The sequence below is a fragment of the Denticeps clupeoides genome, chromosome 4, assembly GCF_900700375.1.
Source record: "Denticeps clupeoides chromosome 4, fDenClu1.1, whole genome shotgun sequence".
Taxonomy (NCBI): Eukaryota; Metazoa; Chordata; class Actinopteri; order Clupeiformes; family Denticipitidae; genus Denticeps; species Denticeps clupeoides.
The window spans coordinates 26911900-26938050 of record NC_041710.1 but is presented as its reverse complement, the minus strand read 5'-3'; the positions used below and the strand labels follow the sequence as shown (position 1 = coordinate 26938050).

Below are 26151 nucleotides of genomic sequence, written 5' to 3'. Positions count from 1 at the left end.
CTTTCAGTATACGGTGGCGCAGTTTATCACAGTGGGATGTAAATGAAGCATGGCTTTGGTATTTAGAAAATGAAACATACTGACGATTGACAAATTAGTTAAAATATACAGCTCAGGTATCTCAGTGCGGTTTTCGGCATCACAGCCTGACAGACCAACATCTGCACTCCTGGTGATAGAACCTCCAGTCTCTTCCTCAGAAGAAATAATCTATCACAATTTGGCATTTTTGATAGTGGTGGAGACTTTGAGTAAGCAGAGTGAATTTCTCCACCGCCGACCTGTAAGTATATGTGGTGGTGGTGCTATACGGAGGTGGTGGTGTTTGGGTGCTTTTGCAAGTGCAGCGCTGAAAATTTAAGGGGGCAGTAATTTCCGATGCATTCAGCGTTTGACGTCCAAGTGCAACTTTGACAGAAAATGCCATCATTTTCTGTGTGTGCTTGTGCGTGTGTGTGTGTGTGTGTGTGTGTGTGTGTGGCGCAGAGATAGAGAGGTGGGATGGGAGCGGAGAGAGAGCGAAATCTGCTGTAAAGGAGATAAAGAACGGCGGAGACAGACGAGAGGGAAAGCGGCGTTGACATGGCAGCGCAGCGTGCCACCGTGCCATTAGGGATGAGGAGAGTCCCCTGATGAGGAGACCCTGACAGCAGCTCGTTAAGGGACCTCGTTAAACTTGGCCACACAGATACATGCGGATACATATAGTCATTACCGGGCGGGGCGGGGGGCGTTGGGTGCGGCGCCTGAATCGCTGGGAGTCCCTGAAAACGCGGACCACCACGGAGGCACATGGACACGAACACAACCGTGACATGATGGAACATGAAAGCGGGGGGAAATGTTATTTTAGATTAAATTATCAGCTGCTGTGTGTGTCTAATGTGTGATTGTATTGTTCAATCAGTGCACTTGCTGAGATGCTCAGAGGGGGAAAAGTAACAGTAATTAGCCCGTTTTTAGGACGGAACGCCATTGCTTTAGAGACTGAGGCGTTTTTTTTTAACAAAATATACACAAAAAAGCCATTTCGGTTCAGGTGCCAATCATCATTCTTGTACATTTTTTAGGTTAAAAAGTAAGAAATATAATTTTTTAAAAAGTATAAATTGCCTGTTCAGAGCTAACTGAACTAAAATAAAATTATAGCTTAAAATGTCCCAAATGTCTTGTTTCAGTGCTCTACCTCACCATAATCAATACATCAAATGATCACGGGGGAGTTTTGTGAAGGGAAAAGGATGCGAAAGCAATGTTACATTCTGGATTATGTGTGTGTGTGTGTGTGTGTGTGTAGATGTGCTGGTGAAATATGGTGAAATGTTCTGCCGCACAATCTGCACAACATGGTCCAGCACTGCAGAATGCAATTCCGTATAATACAGGTGATGTGCCTGCGCCTGTACACGTCGGGTCGATAAAGAAGAATTGTTCTTAAATGAGCCTTCCAGGTTCCCTCCAGCCCTAGGCAAATGCAACTTGTAAAATTAACATTTTTTTGATGCGAGATAATTGACTAATTAAGCCATTAACTGAAGCACATGGTTACAACAAGACCATGCAAGCCTTATAAATGCATTAATGGACAAGCTGACTGGTCCAAAAGAACCTCTGTGCTCAATATGCCAGAATGTTGAAAACACACCCACACTGAATTTGCATGAAGTACTTGACAGATTACTGGTATTTGGACAATATATCCATATGTCCATAGTATGTCCATATGGGGGACAGCTGGACAAATGCAGACTGTCTCCCTGTATTAAGGAGCCATCAATCACAGTGCTTATGCAGGGGCTTTAATGGGGAAGAGTTTTGGGCTTGGTGAAGAAGTGTGGTTAATGGAGGAGTGTGGTTGGGGAGGCTTGGGACACGCTCAGCTCAGTGATGGTCGCTCAGGCTGAAGAGTATTAGAATGGAAGGCACGAGATGGTCCACTGTGTGCATTTACATGGTGGATTAGGTATTGTCAATCTTAAGCGGTGCTCACCCGCCATAACTCTCCACAAAATGTCTCTCTTTCTTATGATCTTTGTTTTTCTCCCTCTTTTTCTTTTTCAAACACACACACACACACACACACACACACACACAAACACACAGGCAAAGAGACAAAGAGAAATCAATAGGTTTCATAACAGCAGATAGATTTCCCATCAGTCTCAGTTCTCCCTGCATACTTCATCGCTGCAGGACTCCAGACCAAAGTGCAGAAACAAGCATGTCCAAAACTCACACACACACACACACACACACACAGATAACATGCACATCTAATGTGTGGTCATTCTCTGTTTGCAGGTGTGCAAGAGGGAAACTCATGTCACGTCCGAGGCGTATGAGGAATTCCTCCAACCAATCAGCAGCGTCGGCGATGTCGTCCATGGCTGTCATGTGGTCAACACGCCTGTTGTTCCTCTTCGCTCTCTTCACCCCAGTGACTCTAGGTAAGAACACCGGCTGGTTCGCACACTTGCTGAAAATAATTAAACTAAAATGCCTTTTTGTGCAAGTAAAGGAAACAGAAAACTACAGGAAAATCGTTTCTATTTTTAATTATATTGAAGAAATGACACTGATCAGGTGAACTCCTCAATAAAGTGAAATAATACCCACATAATATACCTTTGTCGTGTGTTTGAAATCTCACTGTCCCATTTTAACAGACAGAAATGAAACTCATGTCTCCATCCTGTCTATCAGAAAAAAATATCTCCGATTTCAGCGTCTAGACAGAACTGTGCTCATTAGAAAAGGCAGCATGATGTCCTCATATTGACCAGATGATGAAACCACCGTCTGACAGAAGCCTTTTCTTCATGTATTAACTGTGTGCATCCGCACTGATTTGTTAGCTTTTGTGCTATATTGGAAAAAAGACACATTATAGGGTTCATTTCGATTTTTTAGAGCATAGCACTAGTGCAGAACTAATGGTTTACTCGTTTTAATTTAGAAATAAAGATTTATACAATTAATCATTAGTAAATAACTTTTAGAGTATTTCCTACATTTCATCCAAGGTACATTGTTTAATTAGGTAAACAAAATTAACATTTTACATCTGACACGCCAAAAAATTATTATCATAATCATATATCTTCACACGCTGTGGAATGTTTGTGTCATTTGGTGTAATCCAGTGTCAGCAAATAATTGGTCCATTTTACTATTTTTGAAGTCATATATTTTTTAATAACTTTTCCCTGGGCTTTTGCCCAAGGGAATTGGTTGTTCAAAAATGCTAACGAAGTAGTTCAGCTCATTTTATTTAAAAAAAGAAAAGCAGCCCTCCTACAGCTCTACTATGTGTCATGTTTGGTCATTTTGCTTTAGACAACTTGAATGGCCTTGCTTCCCGTTAGCTCACACATGCACGCACACACACAGCAGGACTCTTTCCAGTTAGACCAGCGAGTTTCTGTGGCGTCTTTGAAGCTGTCTGCTGGAGATGTTGTCCCATTAGGGCTTAAGCCCACTAATAGCTCATCAGTGGTCTTATTTAAGCACCAGGAAAGAAGCGTCTCAGCATGAAGCAACCAGAGGAAGAGCTGTGAGAGGATGGAGATATCCTATCACGGCTATCTTTACACACACACACATAAACAGCACGTTAACAGCTCATAAGCAGCAGACTTTGGTGTATGCATGGGCTTTTAATGAATGGCTTGTTTTTCATTATTTGTGCAAAAGCTGTTGTTTTTGGTGGATCACCCCACAAATAGGCTGAAAGGTTGTAATAATTCTTGGGACAGGGGCTCATCAGTAATGGACACCTCTATGACCCTAGACACCCATTCCAGGTCTTTGTTTCATGTTGTTGCTGTGTTAATAAAATGTAATTAGTGGGTAATAAAGAGGGGCTGCTTGGGCCTGCTGATTCATATGGTGATATGGGGTTAATGGGATATGGAACAATCCCAGAATTCCTATAGGGAATGCATGTGTGAGAACAACAATATGCTCCTCCTGGTTAAACTCCTCACTCGCTCTCAGGGTGTTCGCAAGTTTTTACATGAATCCCTTGGCCAAAAATAAAAAGATCCTGGAAGGAACTCCGCAGCTGCCAATAGAAATTAGCCCATCACAGCGCGAGGCCTCCCGCATTTAAGACGTACATCTGGTTTTATGGGGCATTCGATATGAAGAGTAAATCTGAACAAAGCATCGGGGAGGGTGTCAGAGCCGGCCGATCAATATGCAGTGTGTCGTAAAAAATAGACGTCTAGACGGAGAGGGAGAGCAGACGGATGAGGTGGGTGGGGGTGTTTGGGGTGGGGGTCACGGAGAGACTCTTGAGATGGCCTTTAGTGCAGTGGAGTGTGAGATGGGAGAGTAGGTGCGGGGTCGTGGGATTTCTGCCATGGAGAGGCATTTGAGGTGAACAGTGATAGTCATTTGGTCTTTGTTGCAGTGTTTTTTCTTTTCTTCCCCTTTGTCCCTCGTTCTCTTTGTCCATTGCTTTCTAATCGACCCGCAGGTCGGATATATGAACCCGGTCCATGCATTTTGCCCCCTTCTCCATCAGCTATCCAGTCTAATCACTAGAGGACACCTGTATATCATATTAAATCGAGCACAAGTGGCTCTGTAAAGCGAGCTTTAGGAGCGGGGCGTTTATGTAAATGGCCGCCGGCGCTGCTGACTGCCTGTAAGGCGGCTTTATTGAGTGACGCTGTGGTCTGTGAGGTGGCCTTATACATTAATCACTGCTTTTAAATGGCACAGTATGTCAGCTGCAGCTCACAGCAAAGTGCCGCGGCGACCGCCAGTGCCCCCCTGGACAGCGGTACCCATTCATTCAGTTATTTGGAAGCCACATACACACATCACACATATCAAGAAAGGCAAATGCAAATACCTGTGCGTGGTTGACATTATTAAAACGTATGTTAAGCTTATTAAAATCCCATTGCACATTGCATCACGTGTTCTTTCACCTAAATTATGACTGTCACCATGATTGTAGTTACAAAGACAATTTCCGTCAATTAAAAGAAGTCTCATTTTAGCCCTTTTTCCCCTGTCGCAATGAAAATTCGTGGCAGTGACATGTACAATGCTCAGATGAATAAACCTAAAATAGGTTTTAATCTGAACAGTGAAACTAAACACAAACCACACAATTACTCTGCTCTGTAATTGCTCCCATTGGGAAGCTTCCCTCATTCACGCATGTCACTTCCTGTACGGAATATGTCTTTAGTTGAATGTGGGGTGCTGCGGGGTGAGAGAGGAATAGAACAAATGGCAGAACAAGTCTTTGAATGAAGTACCATTCTAATCCTTTATAACCTCAAGAGCTATATAAAACTCCAGCGCGCACACACACACACACATACGTGTGCCTGTTCCCTACACACATGCATCTCTGTCAGTGACTGCACGACGTCACGCGGGGAAGAGGAGCCAGGTTACCATGGCAACACTGCTTTGAGTGCCACTGAAGTGCGGCATTAAATGTGTTTTTATTGTGCGGAAGGTGTAGATATGTATATACCCTATCACCATTATTTCTCTATGTCTGGTCCACTTTGTAAAAAGAAAACAAGTTTATGCCTACTGTGGACATGTCCGGCCACACCCGCCGGGCACTGAAGATAGGCATGTAGCGCATGCAAAGATGTCTGGGTATTAAATCCGGCTTTTTTTTTTACCTTAAGCTCATGCTTAGAGTCTTAGACAACTCAAAATGAGACAGAAAAATATTAAAAGTGTGCTAGGATGGTGCTGCTAGAACAGCTTCAGTGAGCCTTTACACAGATTATCTAGTCTCTCAGTTGCTCCAGTGGATGGATGGAGGGATTTTTCTGGTTCCTTTTGTCCATGTTGGTGGAGTCACTGTCAGAGGCAAAGCTCCAGAATCTCTTGTTTGTGTTCAGTTGGTCTGAGATTTGTTGACTCAAGGTCATATCATATATTTAATTTATGTTTGATGCTCACCAACCATCCTGTGGCATGATAATTATGTAAGAAGATAAATGTTCCGTCATGTCACTTAATGTCCCTCTTTCTCTGCCTGCAGTGCTGAGTCGTGCGCCCATCCCCATGGCCGTGGTCAGGAGGGAGCTGTCCTGTGAGGGTTACCCAATCGAGTTACGCTGCCCTGGCACTGATGTCATCATGATCGAGAGTGCCAACTTTGGACGCACAGATGACAAGATCTGCGACTCGGACCCCGCCCAGATGGAAAACACTCGCTGCTACCTACCTGATGCGTACAAGATCATGTCCCTCAGGTGCAAACACACCCGCGCGAAGACATACACATACATGACAATTAGTCCACCCATCCATGCATTTCCTAAACCTGTTTATGCAGGTCAGGGTTGTGCGGGAGCTGGAGCCCGTCCCAGTAATCCTCAAGCACGAGGCAGACACCTTAGCTGGGTGGACGCAAACACAGTAGAGCCAGTTAAGCTCCATGTCCCCCAACCTGTGTGTGTCTGGACTGTGGAAGGAATCTGGTGCATATAGTGGAACCCCCACATGAACTTTATTCACGGTGAATATAAAATGCAGTTTGGATCCAAGGCAACAGGCTAGGCAGCCATTTTCCTAACCTGCCAGCGGCGGGCTGCTCAGAAATGGATGAACACTGCCTTGCCTGGTGCTCTCCTAGTGCTCGTCGGACAAGTTTGCACACGACGGAGACATGCTCTTGCCCTCCGAGGGAGAAGAGGCAGCATTAGTCTGCTTGGCAACCTGCTGTCTGATCAGTCACCACTGTGCCAGCTATGCCACAGCTGGCACAACATAATGTAATGTTATGCACTGGCACAACGGTGAACATCAAGGCAGAGATGCATGAAAATCCTTTTAACGGCACTTTTTTTTTTCTTCTCCGTCTGTTTCCCGGGATGAATCACGCTCGCTTGTATCCGACAGAGCTCATAAAATTCAGCAAAACCAGATAATAATGAATAATCAACACAAGTCAAATTCAGCCTTGAGAGAAATGCAGAGGTGCGTGGAGATTTTTGCATAAACACCCTCAGTATGAAGGTGTTCTATTATCTTTGCACGCTACTGTTTATGTGAACCTGTGCAGCCTGTTTATTCCGATTTACGCTTGGTCCAAGGGAAAATATTCACATTAATTTTAGGCCCCATTCACTTTCCATTCAAACATTTCTGCCAGTACACAGGTGCATTTTAAATATTAATAAGTCACATGATGTTTTCCCAGCATCAGAAATGAGGGAATTTTTTTAATTAAATTCTTTATTCTTCAAGGTCATCATCAGAATTTGTCTCCCCACATATCCTGAGCACAAAAGTAGTCAGTGGTCTACGAGCGTGGTAGTTGTTACCTTTATCTTCCCATGGTGTGTAATAGTCTTGTATTCATGTTCATATATGCTCACTTTTTCTATATTTTATCTGGCATAACAATCTTTGAATTCTATTTTCATTTTTAATGATCTATACACCAATCAATCTATCAGTTTATCGATCTATCTATGCATGCACAAGCCACCCTCACCAGGCTTCAAAAAGTTGCTGCTTCTGCTCAATCATTAGCCGACAATTAGCAAGACTATTCTGACTTATTTTTTCTTTTTTTATGAACGTGTATATGACAACACACCCAGTCAAAGCTTGTAAACATGCTAAAGCAATAGCATTCTCATTTATCTTTTTCTACAGCTAAATATAAGTAATTAAATAAATGAACATATTGTTGCAGATCAGTAGATTTCACTCCCTGCCGGCTTTATTAGTGAGGCACTGGGTGCACGGATCTGTACAGTGGCCATGTTGTTTATGTCACTTCATCACTCTGCCTAATTCGCCCATCTCACTCTGCTGCTGCCCTTAGGAAAGGTCTGGCTTCTGAGTCTAACTGTGTGTACTGCCAGCTGCGTTTGGCTCTCATACACACACATGCACACGCACACTCACACAAACTCACAGCCCCAGGGCAGGCCCAACTGCAAGCTCCAATTAGCAGGGCCACAGGCCAGCCTCAGACACAGTCCGAAGGGAGTCTCCATTCACGGGCACTGAGCAACAAACCTGTCACGGAGCACTTGCATGCACACCTATACACATGTGCATGCGCACATACACAATGGCCACAAGAATGTGGCTTAAGGACACACATTCACATCATCTGCGCTTGCCTTCATGCAAATAAACAGAGGCACATCATTGTCCCCTTACCCAACCGCAGATGGGCAAATGAACATATGAAAAATCCAGATCATTTTAATAACGATTTGTTTGTGAACTCCACCCAGTTAGCTTCCTCCAGTGGGTGTGCATTGCATTCATATTGCATAAATACTGTATATGCGTGCATATGCAGTGCCTATAGCAGGAACTTTATGCCTTTTGTGTGTCTCTGAGGGGTTTGATTGAAACACATCAGAAACCGGAAGCTTTCTCTCAGTCTCCTTCTCATTCCCATTGTCAGTGGTGATCATGCACACCAAAGCCCCTTGATGCCTCCACACAAAACTGCATGCATACGGTGTCTCCCGTTCACGCAGCCTCACACATGTCAAGCACACACACAACGATTCTTCGAAGCTACGAAGATAAAAATCGAAAGGCGTCGTCTTTTTGGCTTTTCATCACTATCGCACTCGACTGTTGTGTGTGTAAATCTGCCGGTCTTTCTCACTCCCTCTCTGTGGGCTTCTGCTGTGTGCTGCTTTCATAGCTGTAATTGGTGCTGATATCAAAGGCGTCCATCTCCGCACATCTGTGAGATGTACAGCGGATCGGCTTCTGAAGGCCAGCAGACTGTGAGGAAAACCAGAGCTGCACACGCACGCACACACACACACACACACAACATTTTAATTATCATCGGTTTGGCTGTATTTGAAATTTTTAGCTTTTCAAAAGATGCCACAAAGCAATACAAAATTTTAAATACACTACATTGCAACCTGTTTAAATTTGACGTTTTGTCGTTTAATTGATCAAAAAATGACGGGTTTAGTGTTAAAAGGAGTGTTAAAAGGAAAGGTTCAAATAAAAGGAAAGGCTTGTCTTATCCAATATATAAAACTACTCAGTTATTTTAAAGTAATGACTAGCTACAGCCCTATGTGAGTTTTACTATACGAGATCATTTTTTTCCCCCATTACATAAGACAATTTTATCATAATCAATTATACCTCAAAATTTAGTATAATTGAAGTAGTATTGTAATGTAATTATCTCAAAATACATTTTATAGCTTCTGTCCAGTCCTAATACAGTGCCATTTGTATTATCATTAAATCATTATATTTAACTAAATACCTATAGGAATATTTTTCCCAGTGGGAACCAGCAAAATATGGGATTTAGCAAACTCTCATTTTGTCCTGTATTTGCATTTGGTACAGGTAGAAGTATGCATACACACACACTCACTAAGGCCCAGATGTGAACTGTTTCACGTGTGTGGGAGTCTCCCCAAGCAACCGAAGAGTCAACAGACATGAACGTAGATGTGAGAACCGCTCCAGAGAGTAAATTTATTACAGAAAAATAAGCTGCAATTTTAACGGTACAGCTCTGTGTTTGTTTTGCAAGAGTGAGGTTCTTGGGACTCTCAGGTGCTCTTCGGTGTGAGGGAGGTGGAGGTGAAGACAGGCTTCCCGGGGAGCGTGCAGGCTGCCGTTCAGTCCCGTGGAGCAGCTTAACCGCTCGTGGCTTTTTCCTCGTGTTCGCTCACCTGCATGCCGCTTCTTAACACCACATCGATTTTGGTGGAGTGGCTTCAGGTGAGAGAAATTATCTGCCTGCCGCAGATTTTCGGGAGGCTCCTCCCATTTGCCATGTATTCCACTCCAGCCAGAACAAACACACACACACACACACACACACACACACTGTTCTCTGTACAGAATAAATGCAAGCACATATTCATACACACATGCACACAAACATGCCTGCATACATGTTTAACAAAGAAATTGACATGGTTTTTCTGTACAATGATACATGAAAAGGAAATGATAGATTGTTCAATATCATCAGTGTTCTGCTATAGTCATAATGGCACAAAATGCGAATGCCTCAGTTTATCATCCCGAACAATTAAAAATAAACCTCTTCCATAGGAATAAGAGGAGAATGATCTTCTGATGTGTGAATTTCAATTGGGAGAAACTGAAAATTAGCAGTCATGTATGCACACCGCTCCTTACTTTTTTCTAAAGCAGCAGAAAAGGCTTCAGATTATTTATTTGTTTGATCTCCAGTTTAAAACGGTGACAATCATTTACATTCATTGACTTGTTTCTCGTTGATCATTATCCACCCGCCCACACATCCATCCACTTTCACACCTTCATTTTTACGCGCGTCCCTGTGTAACTCCAGCCTTATGCATAATCAAAGACTGTTTTGTGTGAAACTTTTAGTCTGTCAAAGAACATTCATTCTGCACAGATACAGTGTTTCGCAAAGAGTTAGGAGAGTCTCCTTTTTTGTTTCCTCAAAGTTTGATATCTTTACTTACTGGAAAAGATAATATATAATATAATATAGTTCACAGTAATACATACAACTATACACAAATCTAGTCATTTTTTATAATATGCTTTAAAATTAAATAAACTCATGATTGCTATGCACTCTTCATTTTCACACTACAACTGTGCACTACAGCTCCCATGACACTCCTTATATGTTTTGTCACCTTGTCACCTCAGCTGTCATGTAAGGGGTTTGGCTGTCAAGCTCACACTAGACATTTCATTCTTTCGACGCTTCCTCGTGTTAACTGGAGGTGTGGTTCAAAGATGCCAAAATGCACTCTTGAGATAATTTTGTAGTTTTGTGTGAAATGCCCTCATAATATATTTATTATTACTCTTCATGAGGTCATTTGGTCTTGCGTAAAACACACATACACACATTTATTTATTCAGTAACAAAAGTGTGCATTCAGGTCTTACCTTTCAGTACAGGATTAGCAGAATTTATTGTAGATTTGTAACTCAGCAATGTGTCACGACTACGGACTTACGAGGGAAGGAAGCGCAGAGGTTTGACATGCTGGGAAGGGGGTTTTATTATAACAAACAAAGAAATACAAATAAAGACTGGCGCGGTGGCCGAAAACGATTTAAACTTAAATAAAGAACATAAACAAACCCGTAGGCGTGTGGCGATTGCCAGAACTCAAAACACATAACACCAAACAAGGTCAAGTTCGTGCATAGAGTTCACGAAAATGCCAGCGACCCCGAACGGGCAGAAACTTCCGGCATTTATGGGGCATCAGGATTGGCTTCCGGTGTGGAGCCCAGCTGCAGGCAATCCTGACACAATGTCTGATAGCATTAATCGAATAATAATAATAATGATTATAATAATAATGCAGTAATTTATATATATATATATATATATATATATATATATATATATATATATATATATATATATATATATATATATATAATATTATTTAACTTATTATTAATTCAGTTTAACATTTAAACATATTGTGATAATGTTGTGCCTATAGAAGGCCTCATTCTTGCATCCCATTTCATGCCAATATAGAGCAGTTACATTATATTACATCCATTTATCAGACAAATAATTCAAGTAATGTGAGATATAAAAGTGTTACTCTATTCAAATAGTGTGACACATTAAACGTGTGTCTAATTTCAGAAATCGAGTGAATGATGGTACCTCATGTGGTAATTCTCAGTCACATTAGCGAAGCTTGAATCACAATAGTAATATCTATTAGATAATCGTGAAGTTCTGCCTTACAGGAATTACAGGAATATCCTTTAAACTAGGGGTGGTATTAGCCTAGTGGGTAACACACTCGCCTATGAACCAGAAGACCCAGGTTCGAATCCCACTAACTACCATTGTGTCCCTTAACCCTAAGTGTCTCCAGGGGGGGACTGTCCCTGTAACTACTGATTGTACGTCACTCTGGATAAGGGTGTCTGATAAATGCCATAAATGTAAATGCAAATGGTATAAGAACTGAAGGAATGTACAAACAGTTCCCTAATGATCAAACAAATGTATTGTGTAATAGACCAAACAAATTAGGCCTGTCAATCGATTCATCTCAGGTAATTCTTAATATTAAAGCTTACTAAATTATATAAAATCTATTTTATATAATTTAGAGGCTTAGATTGTAACAGTTCGTGTGCCTTTCACAAAAAAAAGGGGGCAGTGGTGGCCTAGCAGGTAAGGAAGTGAACCCGTAATTGGAAGGTTGCCGGTTCGAATTCCAAGCGGTTCAAATTCCGAACTGGCAAGGTGCCACTGGGGTGCCATGGGGTGCCACTGAGTGTCATGGCCTGTCACGGCTTCCCACTGCTCACTAAGGGTGACGGGTTAAATTCACACGGGCAGGACACATTTCATTTTGTGCACCGTGCGCTGTACTGCAGTGTTTCACAATGACAATCACTTCACTTTCGAATGTAAGTGCTGAAGTCGTCAATGGTGCCACTTCCCTTTTACTTTGGGAATCAAACTGAATTGTGCGACCATGGCTTACCATTGCCTGCGGCAGAATGTTTTCAAGTGCAGCGCAAATACCATCCGTTCAAATCCATTTATTCAATTCTCCTGAACATGTTGGCTAATCGGAGAGTTTATTGTGGGTTAAGTGAGAAGCAGAGACTATGGGGAGTCAGACATTCCCACCCTGATGTGTATATGTGGGCGTTCAGTAAACAAAGCGTTGCGCAACTGTCTTGGTTTATTTTAACGTGCTAAATAATTACAGTGAATTACATTTTATTTCAATACAAAAATAAGAATGAAAAAAATCAAACGCATGTACATAGTCATGCAGGAACCGACGGCTCGAGTCACTTCTATACAAAAAACAATGGCATTGAAATGATTATGTGGCGCAGTCGGCCATTTTATCTTTGTGAGGCAGCAAGTGTGTGATAGCGGCTTGGTAATGTGAGGTGTTAATAGCGGCAAAGGGCAGTAAAGGTGATTTGGGGCTGCAGAGGGAGACGTTTAGAAAGCTCAAGCCTGCCGTTGTACACACGAATGGATACCCTCGCGCCCGCACGAACACACACACACACCGGCTCACGCGCTCTCCAACAGAATTAAAGTGCTAAAGTGCCTGTGGGTCTTTTACTAGAAGTGCTGAGGCCCTGTGTGCGTAACTCTCTCCCTGTCAGGTCCCAAAACATGAAGCATGTTTGAAACTCGGCGTGTGCTCTGCCCGCTGTGACACAGGTACATGCTCTCACACCCATACACGCCTCAGCGTTCACCATTTTCTCGCCAGATTGCCATAGGTGGACTGATTACGTGGACTGAAGACGCACGTCGGCGTGCCTCTGCACTCTCCAGTCTGTGAATATTCACACGGCGCCAAACCTCCATTATATAAGTGCGGCATGATGTGGACCCACTTACGGCAAGAGAGCGAGAGAGAGAGAGAGCGGGAGGGAGAGAGGAAGAGCGAAAGGCGCTCTCCTTCCTCCTCTCTCTCTCGCCGTCTGCAGACGCTTTTTATAGAACAGTGTGACATCACGCTTTATTTATTATGCTCCACCTCAACCCAGCCTCTTTCTCTCCGGCTCTCCCTCTCTCTCTCTCTCTCTCTCTCTCTCTCTTGCAGTCTGTCTCTCACACATGAGAACACACATGATGGGGTTTTTTTTTTCAGTCTTTGTTCTTTTTCTGTATATCCCTCTTTGCATCTCTCATTCATGTATGCCTTTTCCCCATCATTTCATTCCCCGTCCCGCTCACGTCCAGACTATCTCCTGTTTTTCACGCCCCCCCCCAAAATCTGAATTAGGGCTGTTAATCATTACAATTTATGTGTAAATACTTAACGTGTTAAAATAAATTTAATGCAATTAACACAGCTGTGTTTAGATTATTTCCTGTGTGGGAGCTGACCTACGACACACGTGATAAATCCATCCTAGCCAGAGACATAAAGATGCGCATTTACATTATTTTGAAATGGATCAACAGTGGAGCTTCGTGCTTGTGGTGTGTTCCTGAACACAGAGAGTGGAAATCAGGCATTATTAGATGCAACTATATAAATGCTCACAGTATATGACACAAAGTTCACACTCTTTTGGGGTGACAAGAATTCATTGTCATTAATGCATTATAAAATGTATGATTAATTAATAGATTAAATTGGTGGCCAGCCATAGTCAGTATATATCCTACATAATCTATCCTAGATCATATATATTCTGGAATATTTAGATATATATATGTGTGTATGTGTGTGTGTGTGTGTATATATTAGACAATCAATCTTATATCACATATATTCTTGTTTATGATATATATCATAAAAAATGTTTGTGTGTGTTTTCTTGTCCCATCCCTCCATCATCTCCCCATCTCTCCCACACATGTTCTAGCATTTCCTAGTATTCTTTCTCTCTCACTGTTTTTCTTTAACTGTTTCCTTTTCTTTTTTCCCATCATTCCTCTCACTCCTTAGTTTCGGACACACTGACCTTTCCCGTCGCTTGGGGCCACATTGATGTAATCACCATGGAGACGATTAGCCAGGCCTTGTTATGAATATTTGCAATGATTGGCCAGGTAGCGCTGATTGAAGCCATCCTATGGGCCCCCTAATCAATGAGGAAGTGTAATCAATCAGGAGAGTTAATCAGTGCTGATCAGGCAGGCGGGGGACGTTGGCGGCTGAGAATTACATATGTAAAGCAGCCTGATTGCCGCTCTTTCAGCCAAATACCAAATTGTTTTCATAAACGGAGGGTGAAACGAAGACTAATGTTAATTATTTAGGCATTATCAGGGATTTTAATATTTTCCTGCAGAACGTTAATGTGCGGCGGTTCTGGCACCAACTGAATGGAAGCCAGTGGGCCGGGTCCCGGTGGAGCAGGGTCTACATTAGCGTGTGTGTCCACTGCCGGGGCCCCAGAGTCGGGGTGATGACAGGAGGCTGTTCCTGTCTCACACTGCTTCTACGTTCTCATTTAGAGACACCCGGACCACTGGGAGCACACACACACACACACACAGATTTAGGCCTAGTTCTTGTCCACTTGTCACTTGTCTGTAGCTCACTCTGCCGGCAGCCTGTCTGTTCTAAGCAGAGTCAGTGGAGTGTTTGTGTGTGTGTTTGTGTGTGTGTGTGAGAGAGACTGTATAGAGTAAAGCTATTTCCTTCCATTTCGAGATTAATTTCAGAGGCTCTGTTTCCTGAGTCCTGGCACAGACTATTTGAGCAATTGTTTCACCAATATATTTTGTATGTATTTAATGGGCACCAAATGTCCTCACAGACTCAGAAGATTGGGCTTTTTATTGTTTTGAATAATGAATATAATTGAAAATGTCATTCATATCACATTTATCACTGAATGAGCAAAGTCAACGTTAATGTTGTTGAACATGACATTCCTTGTCTTTACACAAGCACACTCTCTGAAACACACACACACACACACACACACACACACACAATGATCCCACAGAGACAGTGTGTGACAGACGGCACAAACAGAAAAACAGATCTGAAAAGAAAACAGAAGACACTGATTTGCACGTCTTGAATTCTTGTTTTTCCTTCCTTTCTCCTCTCCTCTCCTGAATCAGGTCATGTGTCTAACTGTCCTATATACTGTGGTGCTTCCTCTCTCCACTCACTACGAACCAGAGATTCCCCCCCAGCACTACACTGTCAGAGCTCAGCAATTACAGCACACACACGCACACACACACACACAAAGCATATACAGGCAGACATTCACACACAGATCATTAGATCATTGTAACTAGCCCCATATCAAGATTTTCTAAATATTAACAATGAATTGTTTTGTGAGGACAGCCAAGTTGTCATGACTGAAACATCATGATGTCGTGTGTTTCTTAAGACACACAATTGATCCCCAATTAGTCCCCATTAAGATCTAAACATGTATTTCCAACTCATACATAGACATGGAACACACACACACACACACACATGAACATTATATGAGCAGATTATACACTGTCTTGGCTGCTGCAGTAGTCTGACCTTAATTTTATCTTTACATAACATTGCTGCTCACATAGCACTTCCATTTAAAGTATAATCACCACACACACAGACACGCAGGATCTGGACACGTACACACTTACACGAATGAAACAAAATCCTTGAATCATCACACATCTGGTATACTCAGATCTTACAGGGGACAAGATGCCATGTCACTGTAATACATTTGTGTTTTTTTGCACACATTTTTGATTCCTGCAGTCTTGAGCTTGACTTCTGTAAAAAAACGTACAGCATTGTGCTTGTAAAGTTAATATATCTTTATTATGTAGTACTTACACACTCATATGTATCGCTCTGTGTCACTTTCTGTCCCTCTCTCTCTGTCACACACACACACACACACTTATTCATACACTCTGTCTCACTCTCGCTCTGATCCTCTGAAGCTCTCTGTGGCGTGTTGTGGGGCAGATGAAGGCTTTATTCTCAGGCCCTGTGCTGCTGCCGTCCATTGGACTCATCTGTGCAGCATGAATCAAACGACAAGTGCTAGAATCCCAGACACACTCCCTCCTCCCTCCCTCCCTCCCCACCCCCTTGGATTCGGACGGATCCGTTACCATGGTTACTCAGAGTGGGAGAGGAATAGCTGAGCTTAAAGTCCTCTTTCAGATTCTGCAGTGTGTGTATGAGCGAGAGAGTGAGAGCACGAATGTGTGTGTGTGTGTGTGTGCATGTATGCAGTGGTTCTGCTGGAGTTAGATGAAACATGTCACCATGTCATCAAGAACTGTTCAATGTGAGTCTGAACAGTTCACTGCAAAATGTTTTAAGGACAAGGATGGCAAAGTTGCCCGAATATATGAATGAATTCACTGCTTCTGTGAACCTAGGCACACAAATGCAGACACACACACACACACACACACATACACAGTACACACACACACACACACACACACACTGTACACACACAAGCCTTCAGAGTTTAGACAGTTCAGACAAAATAAACACACATATGCAAACATACAGGCACTTGTCATTGGTGTTGGAGTGCATTCACACACACACACACACCACACACAGACTGTGTACTTTGAGTTTTTGAATTGAGTGTCTTGCTGAATTGACTGCACAGGCCAAAGTTTACACAGAACCTAGAAACTGGGGAAAGATTTGAATACATTTGCTTGTGTAAATGAATAAATTACAGATGCTGAGTGGCTGCATCACTAAGAGCAAATCTGACGATCATCCATAAAAAGTTCTATTTAAAAAGTATATATTAATTTCCCTGTTTATTCAGATGCTTGAAAACTGAAATTATATAAAAAGCATCATTTCGTAAGAGCATGACACATTTCCAACTGAAGGTTACACTCATATTTAAACATTCCAAACTTTCAGTAAATTCTGGCCTGGGTTTCACTTCCACACACCAGGACATTGTTGAGGTCTGGGCCTGCAGTGCCATGTCAAAAGAGACCTTAATTAGAAACAGTTGAACTGTGCGTGACATACGGCATCCAGACATGTGCATACTGACACATGTACATATACACACACACACACACACACACACTCACACACACTTGAAGGCATGCACTTTTCTGTGAGCGTGCGTGTGTTACGCTCCGTGTTTTGTAGCCACACAGGGATACTTGCACACACAAACACATGAAATACACTCCACACGCACTCATACTCAGTTGTGAAGGCATCTGCCAATTGAAGTGGTCTGGCAGACCTTCTGGGGCTTGTGCTGAAGGAAGAAGGGAGTAAATGAGCTTTCCAGGCCTGTGTGTGTGCATGTGTGTGTCTTTCAGTACAGTAATATTTTGCTCAGAGAGAACCACCGAATTTTCCTGTGTTAAAACAAAAAGTTCTGGTGATAAATGATTTATATGGAATATTTATACATTCACGTTTATACATGGGCTAATGCCACGGCTGAACAGATGTGGCGTCTATTCTCTCACACATTGCCTGTGTCCAGTATATCAACATGGTCACAGTCTGTTGTGTGTGGGTGTGTTCTGTCTGCACATTGACGGAAATCTTAGAATTATTTAGCAAAATTTTTTCAAACAAGCCAATTTAAAAGCAAAAAAAGGGTTTCAGACTTTCATGCATTTTAAGGTTTAGTCATAGATGATTTTTGTTTTGTGGTGGTAGGTACATGTGTATAAAATGTCTGCTCCATAGTTATCACACCTGGTCTTCAGAAAGATGCAGAAATGTGTGTATGTGTGTTTTAGAGGTGACCCTGTCACTGTCTCCTTCCTCTTCACATCAATTAAATCTCTCGTCTCACCATATAAGACCAATTTAGACGGTGAAAGGGGCTATTATTTATTTATTTTTGAAGCCATTTGCTCCTAATGTTTCATATTAATTAGATGGATAACACATCCTCAATGCAGCAATTAATATATAGTGACTTTAATCCATTAAAGGGCCATTAATGTTTCTTTCTGCATTAGGATCAAGGTATCTATTTATCTTGTGTTTGTGCTGGTGGGAAGCTGATAGCAGGTCTTCCGAAGAGGAACCACCCATTATGCTGATGAATGAACAACATTCCCTGTGTGTTTGTGTGTGTGTGTTACAGGTGTAACAATCGAACCCAGTGCGCTGTTGTGGCCGGCCCGGACGTGTTTCCCGATCCCTGTCCCGGAACCTATAAATATCTGGAGGTCCAATATGAGTGTGTCCCTTACAGTGAGTAACTAGTAACTTTTATACTATCTCATTAGTGTTGTCTTACTCACACACACACACACACACACACACACACACCAACAGGTCCGCAAATACGAATAAGCAGAATAACGAACACAGGTCTGGTACAGTACTGTGCAGTACAGTGGCAGTACAGGGTGTGTGGACCAGCGAATGTCAGCTGAAGCTCAGGAGACTCTCAGCAGACCTGCGGTCCTCTGGCCCCGGTGTCAGTCCGGGAAGGCGTAAATCCAAAGCTGGCTCAGCCAATTCAGCAGAACGCTCGCTCTGAGTTAGCCTAGCGTAGCGGCCCTCTGGCTCGTGCTGACAGGATGGCATTGAACTTAATACTCCCTCTCCAAAAAGTGCTCAAGTCACATGGAAATATCACCCAATGGCGGCACCCCAGACAAATAAAACATGATACGGGCCTGAGGAACCGAAGGTGCTAAGTGTTTTTCTGGAATCCTTTACGCTTGAAGCAGCGATAAGATGCTGGACCGCTAAGAGATGATTCAGCGGGCGTGTTCAGCCCCTGACCTTTGAACTCTGAGCCTTTGTGAAGACAGGCAATTAAGGTATGATCTCAATGGACACTCATGTCTTCTTTTATTTAGCCCTTGATGTGCCCTTTAATAAAGCGTGAACTTGAAGAATGTATCTGATATTTGTAGGTCCAATATGGTAGATGGCGGAAAGATAAAGAGTCCTGGAAAAAGTTTTAATGCATTTTGTCATTAGAGACAAAGAACTAAGTCATCACAATGTCTCTGAATTTCCCCCCAAATTCTGGCCAATATTTTTATGCACCATATGTTTTCTTGTTTGTTTCAATTTACATTTTGATATTTACATTTTTGCATTAAATTGGTACAGGTGGTAGTGGCCTAGTGAGTTAGACAGTCAACTGAGAACCGGAGTACTAGAACTTCACTGGTTCAAACCCTGCTTACTACCATTGTGTCCCTGAGCAAGACACTTAACCCTGAGTGTCTCCAGGGGGACTGTCCCTGTAATTAGCTGTGGATAAGGGCGTCTAATAAATGCCGCAAATGTAAATCTAGATGTAAACTTCTGCAACTTTATGGCACAGAAATGTAGTAAAAATTAATGGCTTAGTATCCCATACGGCACATCACAGAAACAGTATTGGGCTGCTGTGTAAACAGAAATAATCTAATCAACATAAAATTGCTAATTCCTCTATACGAAACTGCTGCCTGTAAGGGAAAATCCATGATGAAGAAATAATCCTGTCTTTGAAGATGCTTCAGCCCAAGACAAGTGCACAAAAAAAAAAAAAAGGCAGCATCTGTGCTCTTCTGGCTGGCGGCCCGCAAAAAAAATCATCTTTTAAGCCTAGCACCATCAAAGTCTGACATATTTCACATTCCATACGTCTGCACATTTGTTGACGTCCCCAAAGTGTGGACTTGTGGGAGGACTACAGGTAGGTAGGGCTGCCACATGTTCTTTAGTTTGAGGAATCCCAACGCGTTGAGATGACAGATCAATATGTAGCGCTGTTTGTTCCGAATTCTTCACATGGGATTAGCAAAAGAACAACCACCCCTCGGCAGCCATAATCAAGGGGCCCTTTTCCCATTAACATTGTAAGAAAAGGATCAGGTCCTTAATTCCACTTCTGAGAGGTGGCAACAATAACCACAACAATTTATATGCTACTTTGCAAAGCCCCGCCCGCCTCTAGGCAACGCTGCTCGCCGCGCGTACACACCTCGGGCAGGAGAGCCGAGGACCCGTCTTCACCTGGAGGATGCACACAGACCCCGGTGGAGATCAGAGCGATTTTAGCAGCTGAGAGATTTATCGCATCCCAACGTCCATTCGCGCGCGGCACCCCGATTGCCTCCAGAAACATTCAATTACCTTCCACCAAATACGCCTTATCGTCTCGAGTGACGGGCCAGATTAAATAATGTTCGTCTCTATCCCTCTCCGCAGCAGATGGAAACAAAACGCGATACCTTCTCCTCCTCAGCTGATGCGGAGAAAGGGAAGGGAGGAAGGAGGGAGGAGAGGAGAGGAGGATAAGGCCCGGGCTTATCGGATTATAGGGAAAGAGTAGGGGAGAGGAAGAGGGGAGAGAGGTCTGCCTGTATTGGGTTCCTCTAAAAGACAAAAAATAAAAAGAAAAGAAAAACAGGCAACTTCTCAAACCCCAAAAGTCATTAAAGGAGCCAGGCTAACGGGGCAGACATTATGGGGATCCATTAGCCGGGAGGGGCCATTGAACGTGGCCGATTGAGGAAGATGTGTGTTAGATCTGCGCTCCAGTGAAATGGAGCTCGTCACTCGACATGGGAATAGTTGTGAAATGGAGAAAGAGGCGGCAGCTATAGATAATGGAGGCTGCAAAATAGCTTAGAACAAAAAAAATAAAAAATGAAGGCGAATTTAGCTTGCGAGTTTTTCCAGAACACAGGAAAGGGTTTACACCCACAGACACACATCAACCACAAGAGTATGACCACCCGCCTAATATCGACACGGCCCCCATTTTGCTTGCTCCAACGAAGCATGGGCTCCACTAGACCTGTGAAGGTATGCTGTGGTATGGAACACCATAGTAACACTTCTGAGATGGTGCTTCCATTGATTAAATTGGCTTCTTCAGTACACGTCGGACTGGATTAAGATTGCAGAAACAACTCGTTTTGCAGGGTGCATTATGCTGCTGAAAGAGGATAGTGTGATCAGCAAATGCTTTTTCCATTAAGGGGTGTGTATGTTAGCTAGGTGAGTACAGGATGCACTGTGTGTCCTGCAGTGTTGGGCACACATCTTAGTTAGTTACTAGTTACTAGTTGCTTCTTTCAAAACATAACTGAGTTAGTGACAGCATTATAAAAGTAATTAGTTACCAGGGAAAGTAACTTAGATTAAAATATGTTAAAATATGTCAATTGTGGCTCCGCCTCCTCCTCCGTTAGCACAATGTTAGCCATTGGTTTGGTTGCTATCAACTTCCACGTTCTTGGCCACTGACTTTGATTAAATGTGAGATGAGGAGATTTGGTTTGAATCGTCACTGGCATGGATAAAGACTTTCAGGGGATAATGCTCATTTAACATATACATTCTTACGTCTAATTCCAACAACGAAAAGTCATGTCTGTATCTCCACTGCAAAAACTTTTGAATTGCTGTGTCTCTCCTGCCCGTGTGTTAAACACCTTTGGCTTAAACACCTTTGGACATGAATGTTGAAATTTTAGCCAATCATCATCCATTATGCAGTTGTCTAGAAAAGAACTAAGCTTTGCTGCTCCTATGGCTGGTCGGATGAAAACAGCTGAATTACAATAACGCGCCACATGTTAATGTCAGTAATGTCAACAGCGTTTTAACCACGGAAACAGTAATTGGTTAGATTACCCGTTACTTAAAAATTATGCCACTATTCCCATCGCAGGTGTCCTGATTCCGTTTTGCGTATTGTGGCCGCAACAAACATGCTAACATTCTTTTCTGAACAGCAAGCTTATGTCTGGCTGATTCACACAGCTTCATTAGAAAGAAACAGCTGGAAATATTTATTGAACCTCTAATAGAACACAGTGGGAGTGCTTTATAAATGCATCTTTTCTTTCTTTCTCTCTCTTTTTTCCCAGTGTTATCAGAAATGTAGAAAAAAAATAAAGAAATGTGATGTTTTCCCATCCATAATTGCATCGTTTGACAGGAATGGCTGGTCGATGCGCCAGTCAATATCTCTAAATGATTCTCCTGCCTCACAAGGCGCCCCTATGAGAAATGACAGAGGGATTAGTGGCGTCTGGCCGAATGGAGTTTCTAGGTCTTCGGCTTTCTTCTATAATCCCCACCTGGGCTCCTTTCTAATGGCTCACTCTGCCTTGGTGGACAGCAGTTTATTTAATAAAATCACACTGCCTTCATCTCTCATTATAAACCCTACGTGGAGGTAGAGTCACCCGCGCAGGGGCTCAAAACTGCTGAGCTTCAGCACATTCTGTTTGTGTGTGTGTGTGTGTGTGTGTGTGTGTCGTGTGTTTGTGATGAGAGTGTGCGTTTGCCGAAAGCTGTGTTTGAGCAGTGTGCCTGAAGATACACTGAGCAGTACTTAAGTGTAAAGTGTGTATTTGTTTGTATGTCTTTGTGAGGACCAAAGTTTTAAAAATTCACATGAACATTATCTTTTAGAAGAAACTGCAGAACCAATATGCAGCACCATTATTACATTGTATTTATCAAATGATTATGAATACCTAATGATGCCTGAGTTATCCGGAGCATGATGAGGGTAAGAAAGATGGATATTTTTGGCGGATTAAAAAATAATAATTTATCTGTGCCAATCAGGGGTTCAGTTATTTATTTCTGCTGCCACAGATGTAATCAATCCTTTAATTTTATCCTCTTTAATCGACAGTCCAGCCCAGAGAATGATGTATGTGCATGTGTGTATATATATTATTTTTAAATGCAGTCATTTTCAAGGTCTTAGGAGTCAGAGTGCATTAAATTCAGGTAATTCAATTACCTCTGCTCCAATCCAGCTGGGATTTGCCTCCAAATGTTTCTGAGTCTTTTTTGGCTCTCAACTCTCCCAGGTGGTTGGGGCTTTGGCAGGGATCCAGGCCTCGGTGCGTCGCTCTGCTCGCGATATCTGGGTTTCTACTTTTACTTCTGCCAGATTTACAGTGGGGGTTCAGCCCTCCACTGTTTGTCACTTTTTGCTGCTATTCTAAAAGTAGACTGTTACTGTACATTAGGGCAGCTCCATTCATTTTTGAAATGCTTCGAATGTCACATCCTGATTGGCTGAAAGACATCCTAGGAGTGAATGCATTGTGATATCATTCAATTCTAGAGTTCTTTACTTACCTTGTTCTACTGGTTGCAATGTAATGTGAAAAGCACACTTTTGGCTCAATGATGTTGCTAAGCAACAATACCAGCAACTATATTGTTGATTTAAATAGGAACTTTTTCATTGGAAAATCAAAATATGTTTTTGACTAAGGATTTTTGTTGGATTGGATTTTAAAAAATTAAAGTAGTATTTTATAGAGAATTGTATTATGTAGTGTACATTTTTTGTTGATTATTTCCCGTTTTCTCCTTTTACTTATTATTGAATAATTGAATATATTTTATAGACATTTTTATACACTAGAAAGCCCAGCTATTGAATTTTAAAATAGAATTAATTACAAGATGTTTTATCAAGATAACCAAATCCTTCCAGCACCTTTTTAATGCATAAATACACACCTGATACATCTGGATCAACAACAACTATTTGTAAATTATGTGTTTCAACACATAAAATTATCAATTGCATTTCAGCTTTTCTTTGAAAAACCATTTATTTGGCTAAAACATTCTTATACCCTATCTTCTGGTCTGACACATATTTTTGCACTATACATTTGGACTGTCATCAGCGTCTTTACATCCAAATCATGGAGCACAGAACTTCTGTTAAAATGTTTAGGGGATGTTGGATTTCTCTTCCTGCTCAAAGCAAACTGTTTAATTCACACAAGACCTCTTCTCTCTGTATTGCTGTGTGTTTAAGGTCACATGACACTATGTCTGAGGCCAGTGGCCACAGTCAATCAGGGAATGTAGTTTCAATGCAGTTCTTTGCTGTGAATGGAGTTCACAATCTTGCAAGATCAGCACACATCATTCACTGTATTCTATTTTTTCATAACTAATCATGAGGGTGTTAGTTATAATAATGATACGTGATGCAGTTTGACTCACCCATTAGGTCACTTGTTCATTGGCAGCAAGCTGCAACTTATTAGAAAACAATAAAAGATAAATAAATAATAATAATTCTGTGATCCAAGTTGCATAGCCAGAGGAAGAACAAAAACAAAGTTATCTAATTAAGCTGTGGAATCAGAACGGATGTCCAATTATGACACCCTTGTCATAACCAATGTACAAGACACCCCCACTCCGGAACCACGGCGGAATTCCAAACACAGAATTTTATTACTGTCACCACGGAGACGGCTAATTCAAACTTCTATCTCTGCTCGTTCGTTCCAATTTAGGAAATAAATTTAGAAGGCAGTCAGACAGCCAGTGCTAGCGTTCGGCGTTCCTCGGGTAGAGAGGGAGGAACATTCCTCCCTGTCCTACTTGGTGAAGTGACCTTGGTTCTCCATGCCTGATTTGATTGGAAGAAAGCGAAGACATTAGAGGAAGCATGTAACCGCAATCCAGGCTTAGCAATGCGCTGAGCCTGATAATCGAATAAATATGGTAAGAATTAGCTTCCGACTCGCTGCCCCTCTCCAACATTTTCAAAGAAAAAAAATATATATTTTTTTAGATGGAAATAGAAATCAATTCCTCCCCCAAGGTGGCAGCAAGGAAAAAATGCTAAGTGCAAGTTAGCGTTTAATCAAAGGTTTTGGGGGCATTTTTTTATCTGATAACAGTAACAGATATGTCCCACTTTGTCAGACACTTCTTCTCGTGATCTTGTTTGTTCACAGGTACTGAGGGGAAGTGGAGTGATGAAAAAAGGTAAACGGAAAAAAAACAAAAAAAACACTGCGACAGGCGTACAACAAAAGCCGAGACAGTGGCGCTGATTGAGTTCTCCTTTTGTTTCATTTTGACAAAAGCGGTTTTGTGCAAATTGACTGACATTTGTCTGGCATTTCCATCGCCCCTTTCCACTGGGTGCTTTATCACATGGCCTGCATCCTTGTCTGCAGCCGCTGCGGCTTAGAGCGCGCGGACTATCTGCGAATCCCTTATCCTTCCTCATTTAACTGGGCCATAAAGAGATAGGCCCGCTCGCTTTCCTTCTTTTCCCTTTCCAAGGCCCAGTGTGTGTTCCCCAGATTCGCTCTGAATGACACTTATTGCTTTCTTTTTCACGGCTCAATTAACAGCGTTTCATATTAAACAGCATTATGGGGTGTCAGGATTGGTGGGCCCGTTACTACCTCACTTCCTCATTTTATAAGAGGTCGGCTATTATGTGTGTGTGTGTGTGTCTTGGTGAGCTCATGCATGTATCGGTTTGTCTGAAAGTTATCTGGGCAGGGCTTAATGCTTATGCTGAGAGTGTGTGTGTGTGTGTGTGTGTGTGTGTGTGTGTGTATTTGTGTAGTGTCATTGTATCAATGTATCAAATGTCCTCAAAATCACAGAAACCCATGATATTTTGGTAAACATAGCATTAAACCCATATTTACAGGAGATGTTAATGCTCCGATGTTAAGGTTAGGTCACGTTTCGAAAGGTCTTCATACAAACACACATATTTATAAATCATTTGTTACATATGAATTTCTTGTCTGTGTGTATTGAGAATGTGTGTGTTCAGGTGTGTCTGGGCTGAGATATAAATGAGTGAATGTGAAAGACGGACACCATTACTCTGCAACATTACCTTCTACCCTGCACACACATTGATGTCACGTCTTTGACATTGAGTGATGCATTAATACCC

The 26151-nt window shown here is 42.2% G+C and overlaps 1 protein-coding gene across 11 annotated transcripts in view; it reads left to right on the top strand.

Moving 5' to 3' along the window:
• Positions 1–26151, top strand: part of adgrl3.1 (adhesion G protein-coupled receptor L3.1) — a 111724-nt gene that overhangs the window by 28308 nt on the left and 57265 nt on the right. For all 11 annotated transcript variants that reach the window (XM_028975557.1, XM_028975558.1, XM_028975551.1 and 8 more), the window contains exons 3-5: positions 2302–2447; positions 6026–6239; positions 18571–18680. In XM_028975557.1, the coding sequence (XP_028831390.1) occupies positions 2321–2447; positions 6026–6239; positions 18571–18680 (451 nt within the window). In that variant the 5' untranslated portion in view covers positions 2302–2320. The remainder of the gene's footprint in view (positions 1–2301; positions 2448–6025; positions 6240–18570; positions 18681–26151) is intronic.